The sequence below is a fragment of the Melanerpes formicivorus genome, unplaced genomic scaffold, assembly GCF_026170545.1.
Source record: "Melanerpes formicivorus ecotype bairdi unplaced genomic scaffold, bMelFor1.0.p_v2 SCAF_16, whole genome shotgun sequence".
In the NCBI taxonomy this organism is placed as follows: Eukaryota; Metazoa; Chordata; class Aves; order Piciformes; family Picidae; genus Melanerpes; species Melanerpes formicivorus.
Window position 1 is genome coordinate 2,500,942 of NW_027142368.1, and position 19,642 is coordinate 2,520,583.

The window sequence follows — 19,642 nt, forward strand, 5'->3', positions numbered from 1 at the left end:
AGTTACGTTATCAGTGTTTAGCATTGGTCTTGATAGTACCGTGGAGTGACTTTGTGATGGCTACTTGATTTGTGCAAGATAGCCATAGTCTATTGCTTCTCTTTTAATTAATGGATTTATTGGCCTCCTCTGGAAGTGGAATATAGACATCTTGTTCCAAAAGGATGGTGCTAGATTTGGTAAACTTGACTGAGCTGTTTGTCACTGTAGCCCTACTGGAGGTTGCCACCTTCTTCATAGTGACAAAGTTCTAAGCTAAGCCGCTTGACTTTCCCTTCAAACGAGCGCTCCCATGTTGTAGCCTGTTGATGGGGTTGTGGAGCTGGTTGCCTTCAGAAGGCTCAAGACTTCACAGTTTTGTAGTAGGAGCCTTCAATTTCCTGGGAAATCTGCTTATTTCATGTGTGCTTTAGCAACCTTTTTTCTGAAATAGTTATTTACAGTTTGTTGATTCAACACAGCAAGTCGCTGCATCTAATCCATTTTTGCAGTGCTCTAGCGAGTTGAAGAGTTCACCTTTGTGCCCACAAAAAATGTGAAAGTTTAATTGAAATCTGTGCTTACATTATTCCCTTGATGAACAGCATGCTAATGAATGTCTCCAGTTCTCGCAGTGAGTCATGAAGACCTCTAGTACCACAAACGCTGTGGCTGATCTGCAGAATGTCACTAATGAAAATATTTTCTGTTGAATACTAATGAATTTGATCCAGTACATTTTGTCTTATGCTCTTATTATTTCTCTTTAGTTTGGGCATAGATGCTGCTTGCTCTTAAAACAAATTTGTTGTTAGCTGCTTTGTAAATACATTTAACACTGACTTCTGATGAAATCAGAATGCAGCATCGTATTCAGATTTGGTTTTTTAGCATGTGGGAAATACAGAATCATAGAATGTTAGAGGCTGGAAAGGACCTCCAGAGATGATCTAGTCCAAATCCCCTGCCAAAAGCAGGATCCCCTAGGGTAATCTGTACGGGAATGCATCCAGGTGGCTTTGGAAAGTCTCCAGAGAGACCTCAAAACCTCTTTGGGCAGCCGGTTCCAGTGCCCTAGCACCCTCACTGTAAAGAAATTTCTCCTCATGTTGAGGTGAAACCTTCTATGTTCAAGTTTGTCCTCATCATTCCTTGTCTTATTGCTGTGCACCAGCAAAAAGAGGTTGGCCCTCTCCTCCTGGCACCCACCCCTCAGATATTGATAGACATTAATAGAATAGAGTAGGCCAGGTTGGAAGAGACCTTCAAGATCATCGTGTCCAACCTATCATCCAACACTACTTAATCAACTAAACCATGCAACCAAGCACCCCTCTCAGTCTTCTCTTTACTCTTCTGTTGTATCTTGAATTTGTTTGTGACTTCAATATTGATTTGATTGGTTTGTTTTTTAATCTTTGTTCCTCTCTCAAATTGCAGCAAAGTGTATCTTTGGAGGCAAAGTGCTAGCAGAAGGCCAGCGAGTGCTAACCAAGAGCTGCAGGGAGTGCCGAGTAAGTTTCAGCCCCATAAACCTTTTCTGTCTTTGAATGCTTGCGTGCTGTTCTAAAGTGACAAGGACAAGTTAGGGCATTTCTTTAGGCTTCCTTCATGCAAATGTGACATCTGTTGCCTTGAAAAGGTGACCTTGAATTTTGTGAGAACCACAAATATGAAAACAAGGCAGGAATATGACCCTTACAGGGTACCAAAACCCTGGGCAAAATGACTTGGAGGGAGGGATGTTTTCTTTCATGTCTGCCTTTGTGAACTCTAGAAAAGGACAGCAGCATCTTAACCTGGTTACTGATTTCAGTCAAACTGCTAAAATCTGAAGTGGCCTGGCTTATATTGTTTGAGTCACTCTAGATTTTCCTTAGTGTTGTTTAAGCTGTGTGTAGCTGATTTGATTGGGTCAAATTAACGAGATGGGAATCTTTATTTTCCCCCCAAAGCCCCACCACAAAACTCTGTATAAAACTTACTGAAGTATTTACAGGTTCTGTTTGGTCATCAATTCTACCAGGATGCTTACGGGCAACTTTGGTACAATTTAGAGAAATCAGAAAATGGAAAAGGCTAAAGCAAGATAGCTTTACCCCACTTACAAATCAGATGCAAGGCAGGGCCTTGGGAAAGCTGATAAGAATGCCAGGTTGTACTCACGAGGATGGAGCAGGAATTTGCCGATGGTCCCTGGGTCTCTTGTCGGTGGCAGGCTCCAGGAACTGGAGGTTTTATAATCCAATTTATGGATAACGCTGCACAATCCAAAGGAAAAGGGACCCACCAGAATCAAAGTGTCCGTAGACACAGCTGCTACGAGGGGAAACTAGTGAGCAGCAGCAGCAGCAGCACTGTCTAAACGGTGCTAGAAAGTTGCAGCTTCACGGCAGGTAGGGTCACCCCAAGGCAGGCAGGGTCACTCTGCAGCAGGCAGGTCTGGGGAGAAGCCAGATCGGAGTGGAGAGAACAAGAGGGCAGGAGCGAGAGCCCCGATTGCTTTCTGGCCACTCACTTGAAGGTGTTTCTAGACAAGGAGTCTAAGGCCAATGTATAACGGGCACGAAGCACTCCACTTAACCATAGCTCCCAACCCCAGCGGACTTCCCCACGGGGAAGGAACCTCCACCCTGGTGGGAGAACAGGACCTGTCCCCAGGCGAAAGGGAAGGCAATTTCGCACCTTGAGAGGCAACTTTGTGCCTTTGTTTTTCCCCATTCAAACCTCCGCTGATGGAGATGGGGAAAGCGGGGTTTGGAGCACAGCATAACACTAGCCCCAATAATAATTGAGGTAAATTACCAAGTATTGGACTGGACTGGGATTTTTCTTGGCAACTTCATAAGACCTGGATGACTCCAGTCAATATTTGAGAGCACTGGTAAATGATAGGAACATCTAGGGGGTGGTAGTGAATACAAGAATGCTGCATGGTGTGTTAAGTGTGGCAGAAACCAGTCGTCAAGACCAGCCGTAGGATGAGAGAGCGGTAGTAGACGGTTGTAAAAGGCCCCTTGCTCTGCTGAGAGATGTATTTGTTGTGTGCTTTAAATATGATTTATCACTTCAGAAAGGCACAGCTATTTTAAAACACATTTGCTCTCATGTGTAATTTGAAAGTATTTTTTGTTTTTCCATCTTGTTGAATTTGTGGAGGGGGAGGGTGGTGAAGAGGAGGCTTACAGATGTTATTGACAGATCAATGTGCTGGAATAGTTATGAAAAACATGGGGGGAAGATTACAATCATCTATTTATTGTCATGCTTATAGCAGAGTGTAGAGAGTAGTAATTTTGTGTTCACTAATGGAAATGGACAATAACTGGTTGCAGATGTTGTGAAAGCAGCTTGTTATGCAGAATTGCTTTGCTGTTGGTAATGTTTAGCTATATAGGGGAACTCAACATTGTAGATATAAATCTGTGGGCAAGGTGGTTGCCTTGAAGACAGGCTAAGGTGCCTGCTATTTATGACATGACATGGAAGGGTTCTTTGGGAGAGAAACTGCCTGCATGAAAAAGATGAGAACAGGAGGATTTTCCCACCGAAGTGACACCAGAGGGAGTGATCAGAATTATGCCTGTGGAATTCACTGTGCTGTAAATAAGAGCTTTATATATGTATGAGGATGATAATACATTCCTGAAGGTTGAAAGCAAACACTGACCATCAAATAGCTGTCACTTCAGAAATGACCAAACTCATCATGAAAGGAATTTTCATCTTCTACTTACTGTTAAAGGAAATTGTTATGGTGATGCTAATTACAGTAACATTGCAGTTTGTGTTGTTTACATTTCAGTGGAGGTTATTGGTAGGTATTTGAAACATCATCTGTGGATGTGATACCATAAAGAAAACGGGTTCATGCCTCAAAAAAACCCAAACCCAACAACAACAAAAAGGTATTTTCACAGCAGTCTTTCAAGAAGACATCAACCCTCACTGCCAAAACTTGTCATTCTGACTTGTGAGGACTTTCCAGTGAGTCTCCAGGCAGGAAGTTCATTCCAGTGTGACCTCTTAGCGCCATACACAAATCACGTACTTATTTACTGCCTCCATCCTAGATGAAGGATGAGTGGTGATGAGTTGAACTGTAGCTGTTGTCATTGTTTTCTATCCTTCATTGTCTTATTGGTGGACAAGGTGTTGTATGGATAAAGGAAGGGCTTTGTAGTAGGGGAAGGAGTATAAAAAATTGAATATGGTTTAATTTCCCTGATTTGAAAAACAGACATCAAGTCTGAAAAGCTTTTGAACAATGAGGGAATGCACTAGAGGCTACATGTCAAGTGCTAATTTATTACTGTTGATAAAAATGACTTAAAAGTCTTGGGAAGCAGCTCTTGTGTCTGTAAAGGAGGATGTGTTTGTAGATGGAGTAGTGTCAAAAAAGATAAAGTTGAAGTTTCACAATTCAGTTTTCATTTGGAGATAAGTATTTCCTTCTTTGCATAGTGATCCAAGCTAAAGAGGCTTTTAACTGTTGTGGGATTTTTTTCCCCATCTAACAAAAATAGTGCCACTTATGGATCTATACGGATGAGATACTGTCTTTATCAGGCTGTGAGCAGGTTGTGTGTTGGGGTCTTTTTTTGTGTCCCCCCCCCTTTGAAAACTAATCCAGACTAAAAATGTGTTTATGATGCACATCTTAACCATAAGCACAGATGTTACTGATGGACAGCCATTCCCAGCTGGAAGCCTGCCCACAAGCACTCTCCAGATTAATGTGCAGTGACAAGATAACACAATTTAGTGCATGAGTGTTTCTAAGAATCACAGAATGGTTCAGGTTGGAAAGGACCTCTGGCGGTCATCTTGTCCAGCTACCCTGGTTGAGCAGGACTCTCTAGAGCCAGTTGCCCAGGTTTGTGACTAGATTGCTTGTGAGTATCTCCACAACCTCCCTGGGCAACTTGTGCCAGCGCTTGTTCTCCAGACCCTTCACCAGCTTTGTTCCTTTCTCTGGTGCTTCAGCACTTCCATGTCTTTCTTGTAGCGAGGGGCCCAAAACTGAACACAGTAGTCAATGTGGCCTGAGGAAGGATCACCTAGAATCAACAACATAGAATCCTAGAATCAACAAGGTTGGAAAAGACCTCAAAGATCATTAAGTCCAACCCGTCACCCAACACCCCATGACCACTAGACCATGGCACCAAGTGCCACAATCCCCTCTTGAACACCTGTGATGGAGTGGGACATCTTCTTCATGAGGAGAGACCGAGGGACCTGAGGGCTCTGTAGTCTGGAGAGGAGGAGACTCAAGAGGTGACCTCATTCCTGTTGATAAAGATGCGCAGGGTGAATGCCCAGAGGCTGTCCATTCGTCATTGTTCAATGGAGGTGCAACGCTGGGGGATTATAGTGAATTACTAACATCTTCATTTCTAAATACAAAGGAAAGCTCCCTTTTCCTCAATACTTGCAAAGCTCCTTAGGTATGAGAAATCATGGAAGGAGTTGCATAAATGGCTCCACACCTTCCCACAAAAGTGGCATGCCTAACAAGGTCATAAGAATGATGGTGAATCTCCAGCACCTCCCTTGACCTTCTGGCAATACTTGGCCTAATGCAGCCCAAGTGACTTTTTTTGCCACAGGAGTGCATTGCTGGCTCATCTTCTACTTGGTATCTTCCAGCACCGCCAGGTCCTGTTCTGCCCAGCTGCTTTCTGGCACTGATGCATGGGGCTGTTCCTTCCCAAGTGCAGCACTTTGCACTTGTTAAACTCTTGAGGCTCCTGCTGGCCCATTTCTCCAGCCTCTTGTGGTCCCTCTGGAAAATGTGAGCATGTTTCTTCTTCAGAAAACTCCACCTTTCTGCACTCCCAGTGGGTCTACTGGTTTGTGGATTTTGCCAGCAAGGTGAAGCAGCTCATCTGAAATCAGTGGAAAGCGTTCTGCAACTTAGGCTGGATTGGGAGTTTATTGCTGATCAGCTGAGTTCTGGGCTAGTGCCTCTGAACAACATGTTGCCTTTCCATAACCAGATGACGTATTTGACAGTAAGGGGTATAAGAATAAACTCTTCTTCATTACTGCTGACAGCGGGTAGCCAGAGAGTGCCATACAAATGCCAGAAGGATGGACAGGACTCCCAATGACTTTCAGGAAGCTTGACTGAAATTATTTCATTGAGATAGGGAGCAATGTGGTTCCAAGAGTGACAGCTAGGGATGGAATTTAGAACTTTCTCCTGAAAGGCTGATTAGTATCAGCTGAAACAAGAAGGTGTGTGTGGGGGGGAACCTCAAACGGCAACAGACACCCAAAATAACCTTGTCTGAAATCTTCCTGTTGTTTTCCAAAGCTGATCCTGTGAGATGAGCTGTTTGTGGTTCAGATATTCAGTGCACATCACTGATTAGGCTTATAGCCAATCTTTTTAATGTACTTACCTATGTAATTACAAGGAATTGAATTATCTTGTTGTAAATGCTCGACTCCAGATCTCATTCTCTGTCGACTGTATGTCACAGTTGGAGCTTGACCTATTTATTCCAGAGGAATGTCTTCTTGATATCTATTTCTGTCCAGATTCTGTGGCTACATGTGTGAATTGAGTACAAAAAGTTAGCAATTTTCCTAAGGCTGCCTGAAGCAATAATTCTGAAGTGTGAAGTCTTGCTTATCTCAGTGGATAAAATCGGAAATCTAATGATGATAATTCTTATAATTGGCTTTGTACTAGTTTATAACAAATTGATTTTAATCCAAAGAATACTCAACATGGAAACATCCTAATTGTTCTGAAAATTAATTACAGATGTGTTTGTGTTCTCCCAAGATTGAAACTCTGCCCTGAATGCATGACTTAGGGAAATAAAACCTTGTTGCCACTAAATTAATGGAATTCTGTCTTTGTGGAGGATTTCTCTCTTTATGATTTACCAAAGGTGTGAGCTTGGATTGAATTTAGCTTTAGCTTTTTGACTCATCATAGAATTGTAGGATGGCTTAGGTTGGAAGGGACCTTGGAGATCACCTACTCCAACCTCCCCACCGTGGGCAGGGACACCCCTCAGTTAGACTTGGCTGCTCAAGGCCTCATCCATCCTGGTCATGAGCACCCCCAGGGAAGAGAATTCCACAGCCTTCCTGGGCAGCCTATTCCGGGGTCTCTCCATTCTTGTACTGAAGAACTTCTTCCTAAGATCCAGTCTAATCTACTGTCCCTCAGCTTCAAACCATTCCCTCTTTTCCTATTGATGGACATCCTTATGAACAGTCCCTCTGCAGCCTTCCTGTAGCATCCCTTCAGGTATTGGAAGGCAGCTCTAAGGTTCCCACCAAGTCTTCTCTTCACTAGGCTGAACTCTCCCAGTCTGATCACTGATTTGGCTTTCATACAAGCTCTTGTTTTCTTGCCATCTTTTGGACCAGACATACCCTCAGTCAACACTTTTTGTCCATATGTTGACACACTGTAACCTTTCTGCTGCAGTTGTCTTGTCTGAGCTGGAAGAGGCGATGAGTTCTAGCCGGGGCTTTTCCAGCTGGTAGGTTGCTAACATGATAGTAAATGACGGCTCAGTGGCTCTGGTTCTTTTCTCACCTTTGCTGCTGCGGTTGCACAGGCAACCATAGGAGATTCCCCCTTTTCACTTAGGGAAGTGAGATCAGAAGAAAACCTAATACTTCCATTAACTTCAGTGTTCTCGTGTGGGCACTTGTGTTGATGATGCATGCTCTATGTGATGCTGCAGGGAGCTACTTTTAAGAAAAAACAACAACAACAAAAAGCCCTGATGGCTGTGGGATTTTAATGTGAGTTTTCATGACAGAAACTGATGCAGCTTGCCAGTAAAGACAGTTGGGAAGTGAGAGAAGAAAATTACTTGGCCCTGCTTAGCATGAAGATTGCAATCTCAAGGGCAGTGACTAGCAGTGAGTGCAGGAGGGTCAGTTTTGCGTGCCCTAGGACTACTTCACTTCCCCTTTGTGAATCCTTGGTAGCTGCTGGCCTTGTGCATCGTTTGCACCTTGTAGACTCAGCAGGTATCTCAGTGTTCATGACTCTGTAGGGCAGCTTGCTGCTGTGAGAGCTAATTCTGGAGCCTGCAGTGATGTAGCTGAATCCATGTGGCGTGGCTGGTGAGGCTACCAGCAGACAATTTTATCTGTACTGGCTGTGGCCCCTCAGTTGGGCTTTTGACATGGTCTTGTAGATATGAAAGCAAGCTTCTGGCTAGTAAAGGAGTGGCTGTGTAGGGTTATTTCTTCATAGAGTAGACACAGGCATTTTCAATAGCCTCTGTTCAAAGTCCCTCAGATTAGGAGGATGGTGCTTTAATAACATGATATTTTGTCTTCTTTTGGTATTGGTTTCCCTTCCTTCCTCTTCCTTCCTCCTTTTCTTTCAATTCTGGGCACAAAAATGTCAAAATAGATTGCTTTAGTTTTGGTCTTACAGCTTAAAGAATGAATGTAACTTGCTACCTGCAGTTGACCTATATTTTTGTTGGAGATTACCAGAGCTATAAATGGCAAATGATGTGGTCCTTGCCTTTGCAGATGTTTTCATCAATATCATTTTAAAATAATGTTGTTTATTTTCAGAATGGAGTTTTAGTCAAGGTAACAGAGACTTGTCCACCGTTGAACTGCTCAGAAAAGGATCACGTTCTTCCAGAGAACCAATGCTGCAGTGTTTGCAGAGGTAAGCTGGAGCCTGTGCATGCTTGGAAGGAATAGAAGTTGCTGATTCAAGGGGTGGGGGAAAACACTGGAAGTAGCTCCTTTTTAGTAAGATATTATGTGCATCTATAAACCTGAGTCTATAATTAGCCTTCATGGCAAACCAGGCTGTGATAGCCCTTTGGGTGGGAGACTTACCAGATACTGTGATTTCTCTGCATTGGAAAGGGGAAGGGAGAAAAGGAAGAGTTGGAGGAGAAAGTGTGTCTTTAAGAATGCTTGCTGCTTAAACTTTGAACTGCACTGAACACACAGGGATTTGGAAATGGGTTTTTAAACTCTCTGTTTAAAAATCACAATAATAATGTTAAGATTCCAATATATGGAGGCTGATTTGGAGCTCCACTCTCTCAGGACTCTTTTATGAATTAAGCTGAACAGTTACAGAACAGAAGTGAAATAATAAACCTGGAGCCTAGAAGCCAATGTTTCTTCCTTGCAGTGAGATGCTCAGATGTAGATTCCTCTTGCTTGTTGCACTTCAGCCCTGGTGAGCCCTGGTTGCATGCTGGACTAGTCTGAAGAAGCCATAGCTAAAATTTTAGTTGAGAAAGATCCCCTCTAATGAGGAAAAGGTGGAAAATGCAGCTGTCATAAGGCTAGAGAACCTGAGGAAGCTTTCTTCTCAAAATACTCTGTATCAGTGAGCTGTTAGGTGAAAGGTATCAGAATAATCATTCCTTGTCTCTGCCTATACTGGTTCTCTGTTCCACACCTCTCCGTTAGTCCTGAGTCTCATCTGAGTTTAAGGAGAGCCTGTTCTTCTCAGAGCAGGACTTGTGTGTCAGTGTACTAAATAAGCATTGGACATTTCCAAGCTTAGATAGTTACTGGGACCTAAACATCTCCAGTGTCATTGTAGATGCCATTGGAGGGGCATTAAATATTAATAGATACACATGGTTAAATATTTACTAACACCTTGAACTCTTGCAAGCATATTCATATGGTTGCAGGGGCACTAGAAGATCTTAAAGGTCCCTTCCAACCTAAACCATTCTATGATTCTATGATTTGAGACTGCTTGCTAGATCATGGTCTAAGAATATACACATCAATATTTCTTTTTGAAAACAGTTTCTGGAAACATCTGTACTTAAGCTCTCAGCAAATGTTGTTCCTTTGTCCCTCAGAGGGCTTGCTGTCTTAATGATACTTCTTAACAGATGGCCTGGTTTGATGTAGTGCAGTACTGAAAACATCATTACTTAAAAAGCGTTAGAAAGCTGAGGGCTTCAAAGTTGATGAAAGGCAAGTTCTGTAATTATTCACTTCTAGGTTATTGTTAATGATAGGTGCACTGGAACAGGTTGCCTAGGGAGGTAGTTGAGGCCCCATCCCTGGAGACATTCAAGGTCAGGCTGGCTAAGGCTCTGAGCAAGCTGATCTAGTGGAAGGTATCCCTGCTGTCTGCAGGGAGGCTGGACTAGATGACCTTAGGAGCTCCATTCCAAGTCAAACCATTCTGTGATTCTGTGAGCTGTACTTTCACTTCCTGTGAATTCCTGTACATGGTGCTTTCCAGCTGATGCACTCAGTTCTGCTGTAGCTGACAGCTAAAACAGAACCACCTCCTTTTGTATTTCATCATTGCCATTTAAAACTCTTTTGAACATTATGCTTAAGGATATGATTAATTTTGTCAACTTTACAAAGGCATCAATTGTAGTTAAGCCTTTATAACTTGAAGGAGAATATATGCTGCTTGCCACTTGCCTGAGTTGTATGCAACCTCAAGTGGTAGTATATAATTTTATCATATGTAGGGTGCTGGTGCTAAAAATGGATATTCATTAAGAAGTCTATATTTGGTATGAGTTTTATCATGGCAGCAGGTGTGCTCTGATATTGCAAGCACCATAGTTTCTGGTCCTGCTTTGTGCCAACATGTCCTTTAGTTGGAAAGGATGGAGTGCCTCCAGCAGTGTGCCCAAGAAGGCCAGTGGCATCCTGGCCTCTATCAGGAATAGTGTGGCCAGCAGGAGCAGGGAAGTCATTCTCCCCCTGTGCTCAGCGCTGGTTAGGCCACACCTTGAGTCCTGCGTCCAGTTCTGGGCCCCTCAGTTTAGGAAAGATGTTGAGTTGCTGGAAGGTGTCCAGAGTAGGGCAACAAAGCTGGGGAGGGGTTTGGAGCACAGCCCTGTGAGGAGAGGCTGAGGGAGCTGGGGTTGCTTAGCTTGGAGAAGAGGAGGCTCAGGGGAGACCTTCTTGCTGTCTACAACTACCCAAAGGGAGGTTGTAGCCAGGTGGGGCTTGGTCTCTTTTCCCAGGCAACCAGCACCAGAACAAGAGGACACAGTCTCAAGCTGTGCCAGGGGAAGTTTAGGCTGGATGTTAGGAAGAAGCTCTTCCCAGCAAGAGAGATTGGCCATTGGAATGTGCTGCCCAGGGAGGTGGTGGAGTCACCGTCACTGGAGGTGTTTAAGTGGGGACTGGATGAGGCCCTTGGTGCCATGGTTTAGTTGATTAGATGTTGTTGGGTGATAGGTTGGACTTGATGATCTCAAAGGTCTTTTCCAACTTGGTTAATTCTATTCTGTTCTCCCTGTTTTGTAATAGCAATCTCCATCTGAGACTATATTCAGCTTTTACAGCCTAAAGCAACACGGAAGAAATGTTGGAGTAAATATAGTCCTGAGTAGTCAGAACATTCATTGGAAATCCACATGGTTCATTAGGACATCATGTGTAAAATTCACATTAGAGGGATGATGATACACACAATTCTTTGTGTCAACCTCTAGCTAACCTTTAGTTAATCAGCAGGGTGATTAGTAAGTGTTTACTGGTAAATGTTAAATGAGAACAATAATTGTGTGTAAAGGTTTCAGGGCATGCTAGTGACTGGTAGGTTTTGTTTTTCTATCAGTTTGTGCTTTCTTTTGTATCTAGTTGTGGAACTACTGAATTTCCATGTTCTTTGTTGAATTGGGCAAGGGTAAGAGGTTTGCAGCTTGTGCTTCTCCAGCTGCAGCAAAGGAATTTCCATTTAATGAAAGGATGAACGTGGGGGATCAGTAGAAGGAAAAAGCTGCAGAGAAAAACGGAAACTTCATGTTGCTGTGGTATGAGACTGTACCCTCTTCAGGGATCTCTGTAATATCTGCCACAGTAACAGATAAGTGCCTAAAATAAAATGGGGTATGCAAGGAAGAAATAAATCTGTGATGTTTATGGTGGTGGAGATTGTGAGGCTGCAAAGGAGAGAGCTGAATACTGTCGTGCACACAGCTGGTGGGCTTCCTACATAGCCATTATTGCTTGCAAATGGCTAGAAGAGTAAAGACTGCAAATAAAATCCCTGGTTTGGTTTTATTTATCAGGTCTGATGTGTGTGTTTATAGTATAGCAAAGACTAATGTAATGCTAAAACCCAATGTCTAGATTTTCACTGAATGATTGTATAAGGCAAGGCAGGTGTAGTACGGAAGAGCTCTGCCCTACAATCACAGCTTGCTTCTGTGATTTGATGTACCTGAATGCAACCCAGAACTCCTTAGAGCTGTGCATAGACTCTATCCCTGAGTGTTATCTCGAGTGTGCCTAGATTTTTATCTCCATCTGTGTGCTCAATATAAAAGTTTGCTTGAACTATGTGTCTGCTTTCTGCTTCTCAGCAGCTCAGTGTGGGGGGTTTTAAGATCTCTTCTTAGGCTACCAGAATTTTTAGTTCATTTAAAAACTTTACAAAGGAGGCTTCTGTAACAAAAATCTATTTCTTAAGAATCACTCCTGTTTCTTACAGCATACCTGCTACATTTTTTTTATAGCCCAGGGACAAATCTAATACCAAAAAAAAAAAAGGAAAGAGGAAAGTGTCATAAAAGTGTTTTATTGTTCCCTTTAGCTGTTTTTCTCCTTGCCAAAGACAGTGTATAATTTTGAAAGACTGATTTCCCTCCCCCCCCACTTTCACTTTGACTGAGTGATTCAAATAAAACTTTGGGAGAGAATTTTTATGTTGTTATGTTCACAATTTTAGTATGTAAGAATAGCTGTTGCAGCCCTAGCAGTTACAGTCCTGCTCTCCTTAACAGACAGAGCAGGAGGAAACCGTGAGGTAGTGAGAGCTGTTTGGTTTCTGGAGAAAGTAATTTCTATTTGCTGGCCTGTAAGGTCGTTTGGCTGATGGATTTAGCTTGACTGCCGATGCTGGTTAGCTGGAAGTGAAGAAAATGTGACTGATGAGCTGCAGGGACTGTTTTGTGGCAGGTAGCATTTGCATGTGAAAATGGGGCTTCTGCCCCCTTTATTCATATTGCTTTGTTTTGTTTTAAGGAGGTTTTTATGCTTTCAGTTAGAGGATGAGAAGGCTCCTCATAGAAGCATTATTTAGGATTTAGGAGAGCTTTGTACCAGAAAAACCAATAAATTAAAAACTCTCTCTTTATAAGCTGTTTAGGCTGTGCAGTACCATTGTTGTAATGCACAGGAATAAGCAGTGTGCAATGATGTCTGCAGTGAAATAGCAGCTTGAAAGAATTTATGAAGTTACTGGTTTATGTCAGACTGCTGTGTTCTGGGACCATAGTCTCTGAAGGTGTAAAAGCTGCTGTGCAAAGTGTCTCATTGCTCATGACTCATTAAAAACTGATTCAAATCACCAAAGAGCATAATTGTTACTGCAGATCTTATGACTCCTCCTATGAAGTACTTTACACATTTATGTAGTAACTGTGGGGTTAAATTTTCACATTCCTAAAGATTTTGAGGTTGAAAGTCACAGGATCACAGGATGTTAAGGGTTGGAAGAGACCTCCAGAGGTCAAGCCCACCCCCTCTGCCAGAGCTGGACTATAGAATCTAGCACAGGTTGCATAGGAACACATCCAGATGGGTCTGGAAAGTCTCCAGAGAAGCAGACTTCACAACCTCTCTGGGCAGCCTGTGCCAGGGCTCTGTGACCCTCACAGTGAAGAAGTTCCTCCTCATGTTGAAGTGGAACCTCCTGTGCTGTAGTTTATATCCATTGCCCCTTGTCCTATCACAGGGCACAAGTGAGAATTACCTTGGATCTTTCAAGCAATGCTAATGCTATTAATGGAAGTATCATCAGCATTCTTTTTAGAAGTCTCTGAAAGGTGAGACAGTGAATTGTGGATTTTTTTTTGAAGGGTAGCTTCTTGAACAGCAGGAGAACAGGGTTTTACAGTTTTTGAAGTGAACAGCTGGGGATATTGTAAGAAGTACAGGAAAGATTACAAATGTTACAAGGAGAGTCTCAGAAAAATGAGAGGCACATTAGAATTGCCTAGGAGAACATTAGGAGGAGGCATGGATATAAGACACATTGATTTCAGCTATAGTCTTGCATGAGTTCTTGCATTCTTCAGTTAATAATTAAGCCAAACTACTAAATAATGTCAAGTACCTTAAAGTGGATAACTGCAGAAGGCAGCTTAGCATGCTGCTCTTGGAAAGCGTGCTCTGGAAACGGGAACCTGAACACGTTAAACAGATCGGGAAAATATGAGCACTATTCAGGTGTCCCAAACTGGAACAGGTGCTTAATTTTACACAATCTGGTTTGAGATCACTAAACCCTAGCCAGTTGTGCAGATCCTGGTGCTGCAGAAGTGATAGTTTCATATTTTATATGGGGTTGTTTAGCCTGGAGAAGAGGAGGCTCAGGGGAGATCTTCTTGCGCTCTACAACTACCTGAAGGGAGGTTGTAGCCAGGTGGGGGTTGGTCTCTTCTCCCAGGCAACCAGCACCAGAGCAAGAGGACACAATCTCAAGCTGCACCAGGGGAGGTTTAGGCTGGATGTTAGGAAGAAGTTCTACACAGAGGGAGTGATTGCCCATTGGAATGTGCTGCCCAGTGAGGTGGTGGATTCACCATCCCTGGAGGTGTTCAAGAGGGGATTTGACATGGTACTTGGTGCCATGGTTTGGTAGTCATGAGGTGTTGGGTGCCAGGTTGGACTTGATGATCTTTGAAGTCTCTTCCAACCTTGGTGATTCTGTGGTTTGCTAGTATAAAATAGGATCATTTTCATAATTATCTTAATACATTTATTTGTGGTCATTCTCCAGTCAGAAGAGAGAAGTGGAAAGATACAGATATATTCTTAAGGAAAACTGGAGCCAACATTTTAGCAGCCCTGATAAAGGAGGGGAGTAATGCTACCACAAATGCTTGGGGAAGGAACAGAGGTCATCAGGCCCATCAAAAATCCAGACAAATTCTCAGCTGGTGCTATCTAATTGCATCTTGAATGTCTTGAGTGACTTTGACGGGCTGATGTGCACATTTATGGCTGGGTGTGCTTGTGGGGGGAAAATGGTTTCTGACATCTGTTCTGAACGTGTTTTTCTGTATCTTGAATTTGTGCTCACTTGCCTTGTCATCTGTGGTGGCCTGAAATTAGTTTAGATTATCAGAACTCTTTAAGATTTTGTGTGATTCTGTCAAATCCTCTCCAATTGCCTGCTTGCTCAGATGCCACGATTCTATTTTAAGCCATTTCTTATATTTAGAGAGGGAGCTGACTGTCTCTGATAAGACTTTGCTGAATATTCTGAAGTCTCAGTAATTCAGTTCTTTCCACCTGGGCAATCGCAATGTGTGCCCTCTGCTAGCTGCCACCCACGCTGAGATTCAGAGATCCCACAGAGGCATCAATGGGTGGATTTGCCATCTGTGTAGGTATTTTAAAGGAAGCCTATAATCCATTTCACACAAAAGAATTCATAAAAATGGGATGTTTGCATTCTTTTCCATTCTGCTTGGTTGAGGATAAGTAATTGCTCCCATGAATAGATTAGCCATGAGCAAACTGATGTTTAAGACAGTGCTTAGGCCTCTCCCCATTTATTCAGGAATATAAACATGGCTGTTGCAGTCACAGGATATTAGGGGTTGGAAGTGACCTCCAGAGATCATTGAGTCCAACCCCCCTGCCAGAGCAGGACCATAGAATCTAGCTCCCCTGGTGCAGCTTGAGACTGTGTCCTCTTGTTCTGGTGCTGGTTGCCTGGGAGAAGAGACCAACCCCCACCTGTCTGCAACCTCCCTTCAGGTAGTTGTAGAGAGCAATAAGGTCTCCTCTGAGCCTCCTCTTCTCCAGGCTAAGCAGCACCAGCTCCCTCAGCGTCTTCTCATAGGGCTTGTGCTCCAACCCCCTCTCCAGCTTTGTTACCCTTCTCTGGACACCTTCCATCAACTCAACATCTTTCCTAAACTGAGGGGCCCAGAACTGGACACAGGACTCAAGGTGTGGCCTAACCAGTGCAGTGTACAGGGGCACAATGACCTCCCTGCTCCTGCTGGCTACACTGTTGCTGATGCAGGCCAGGATGCCATTGGCCTTCTTGGCCCCCTAGGCACACTGCTGGCTCATGTTCAGCCTGTTATCAACCAGTACCTCTTCATCCTCACTGCAAAAAAGAGACATACTTGGAAAAGCCTCTGGTCCAGTCAGTGATATTTGTACTTTAATGAAGGCACAGTGAACCTTTGTTTTTCTGTATCATCAAGTTCTTCCCCCCTCTCCCTCTCCCCCTTCTCCCCACCCCCCCCCTTTTTCTGTACTGGTTAACCTTTAACTTCCATTTGTCTTGTAAAAGCTTGGCACCACACAGTGTTGTAGCACCATGCGTGCTGTAGGTGATCCTGCTCTGGCCGGGGCCCCGGACTAGATGGTCACTCAAGGGCCCTTCCAATCCCTAACATCCTGTGAGTTCTGCGACTGGCTTCCATTTTCCACTGACAGAAGCATGAAACAAGTTTTCTGAAATGCTGTGGGAAATTGAAGTTGAGTCACTTGTAGTCAGCATTTTTGAAATTACTTTTATAGGAATTAATGCCAAAGCAATCTAGAGATGCAGTAGGTGTTCTGTCACTTTGTGTTCCTAATGAGAGAACAATGGAAAGTTCTTCAGAGCCCCTGATTATGCAGGTTACAGAACTAGAGCATTACTTTTTTTCCCCCCTCCCTCTGTGCTCTTTTAATGGCCTTGAAGCTCAAAAGCCTAAGAAAGATTCTGAATGGGGAAAGCTCCTATTTGAGTTGAGAACAAAGGATTTAAAAGCAATACAGATTTTTCCAGAGAATGTTTTCTAAAGGAGGTGACAGACCTAGTGGTACAAAATGGATAGGCAGTCATCGTTTCTGCTGGTGAACCTCAGAGATGGCAACTAAACAGTGAAGAATTCATAGGGCTATGATGTGATACTGACAACTAATCAGCAACTTGTGCTTGGGAAAAAGCATTGTTACACGAGGATGATTGATCTGGGACTTGGGGCTTGTGGGGAAGGCAAAGCCTGAAGACCATCCCTTTGGCTTTGGTGGATGAGAAACTCAACATGAGCCACCAGCGTGTACTTGCAGCTCAGAAAGCCAACCAGAGCCTGGGTTGCATCAAGAGGACTGTGGCCAGCAGGTTGAGAGAGGTGATTCTCGCCCTTTCCTCCACTCTGGTGAGACCCCACCTAGAGTATTGTGTCCAGTTCTGGAGCCCCTATTACAAGAAGGATCTGGAGGTGCTGGAAGGTGTCTAGAGAAAGGCCATGAGGATGACCAGAGGGCTGGAGCTCCTCTGCTATGAGGATAGACTGAGGGAGTTGGGGCTGTTCAGTCTGGAGAAGAGAAGGCTCCAAGGAGACCTTATTGTGGCCTTCTAGTATCTGAAGGGGGCTACAAGAAAGCTGGGGAGGGACTTTTTTAGGGTGTCAGGTAATGATAGGACTGGGGGCAATGGAGCAAAGCTAGAACTGGGTAGATTCAGATTGGATGTTAGGAAGAAGTTGTTCCCCATGAGGGTGGTGAGACACTGGCACAAGTTGCCCAAGGAGGTGGTGGAAGCTTCATCGCTGGAAGTTTTGAAGGCCTGGCTGGATGTGGCTCTGAGCAGCCTGCTGTAGTGTGAGGTGTCCCTGCCCACAGCATGGGGTTGGAACTATATGATCCTTGAGGTCCCTTCCAACTCTAGCAATTCTATGATTCTATGGTGGTAATTTTACCATGAGTCAATGGCAAGGTAAAATGTTGACTCACTGGGGTGAGAAGAGCCTAGGACAAAAGGTTTTGGGGGGGCAGAAAGTTGTATATGGGCTATTGTAATTAAAACATGCTGAGGAAAGTGGCCTATTTTTTACAGGCTTGGATGAGAGGGAAGTAGAAATAAGTAAAAATAGTAATAAAAAAATCCTAAGAAAGCAGCACCAATCCACACAGAATCAAGATGTGGGATTTTGATACTGCTTAGCTTAACACACCGATATGCTGCATTGGTTCTGAGTGGTAGTAGCTACCAATAATAGTCAAATATAAAACTACTGCTGTGTCTGAGTTCAAAGCAGAATTATTATTCTAAAGAAGCAGGAAATAGACTTAGGATCTCACAGTCTTAGGGGAAACAGTGACAAAGAAAATGCTATAAGACTTGTTGTCTCCTGGATATTATCTCGAATGCCGACAGAATAGTAATCCTGCTTGGGGAGTATAAATTAGATGCTGAGTGGATAAGTTTGGAGAAATGGGTTCCAGTGTTCGGTTTCAATTATAATTATAAAGGCAAAAATGAGGAGCCAAATACTGAGATTGCATAAATGGCTAAGGGCAGTGTAACTGCACCTTTTTAAACCAGTATAAAATGAACCCGGGCTTGACAAGGCTGTATCTGGAATACTTGAGTGGTTTTTACCAGACTGTGAAATGAAGGAAGACTGGAAGGATTCTCTGCAGTTTTCATTAATGGGGTTGAGTCTTTCTCCCAAGCTGGCTTACAATGACAGAACGAGCTATCTGAGCTCTAGGAAGGTACTTTGGTTGTAAGAAAACCAACCTGAAGTTTGAATGTAGAGGTGGAGGCTGACCCTGAGAGAGTGTCCTTGTTAGGTTTATAAAAAATTACTTCACAGCCCAATATTTGATGGTCAGACTCAGAAACTGAAGTGCACTAAAATGACCAAACTGGGGCCTTACATTGGCAGATGCCTGAACTGCGTGTCTAAAAACAAACCAACCCCCTCCAATGAACAACAGCTTTAGGATAGCCTTATGGAAATTTGCTTACTGTAGATGAAAACTGTATTTAGTATAAACTGAAGTCTTCCAAAGAGTGTAGTTAATGTCTCAGGTCCCTTCCAACCTGAGCCATTGTATGAATATGAACAAAGTTCTGAATGTGGTATTTAGAAGTCCAAGTCATCTTTTTCTTGGCTGTCCTTAGAGGGTGGTAAGAATGTTTAGGATTAGTGAACTAGGACTTGAAGGTTTTTTTTTAATGACCAGGCAGAACTGGGAGAAATTCTGGAACTCATATGCAAGATACAATACAAGTAGCTAATGGTAGGTCTGAGTTTCTGGTTTCCCTCCTCCAGGAGAGAAAATCCAGGTATATGCTGACTGCTTATCACAGTATCACAGTATAACTTAGGTTGGAAAGGACCTCAAGGATCATCGAGTCCAACCTATCAACACAAACCCCATGACTAGACCATGGCACCAAGTGCCACGTCCAATCTCCTCTTGAATGCCTCCAGGGATGGGGACTCCACCACCTCCGTGGGCAGCACATCCCAATGACAAACGACTTGCTCGGTGAAGAACTTCCTCCTCACCTCGAGTCTAAACCTCCCCTGGCGCAGCTTGAGACTGTATCTCCTTGTTCTGGTGCTGCTTACCTGGGAGACGAGACCAACCCCTTCCCAGCTACAACCACCTTTCAGGTAGTTGTAGAGGGCAATGAGGTCACCCCTGAGCCTCCTCTTCTCCAGGCTAAACAATCCCAGCTCCCTAAGCCTCTCCTCATAGGGCTTGTGTTCAAGGCCTCTCCCCAGCCTCGTTGCCCTTCTCTGGACACGTTCAAGTGTTTCGATGTCCTTCTTAAACTGAGGGGCCCAGGCCCCTCATATATCTCAGGCAAATAGAAAGTGACTTCTGGATATTAATAGAGAAAAATCCACCAGGAATACATCAATGAAGGCGAAAAACCCTCCTGTTG

General features: G+C 43.6%; 1 protein-coding gene across 1 annotated transcript in view; it reads left to right on the top strand.

The window, feature by feature from the left end:
- Positions 1–19,642, top strand: part of NELL1 (neural EGFL like 1) — a 360,979-nt gene that overhangs the window by 96,633 nt on the left and 244,704 nt on the right. The window contains 2 exon segments of the mRNA XM_068147804.1: positions 1,420–1,493; positions 8,551–8,650. Coding sequence (XP_068003905.1) covers positions 1,420–1,493; positions 8,551–8,650 — 174 coding nt within the window.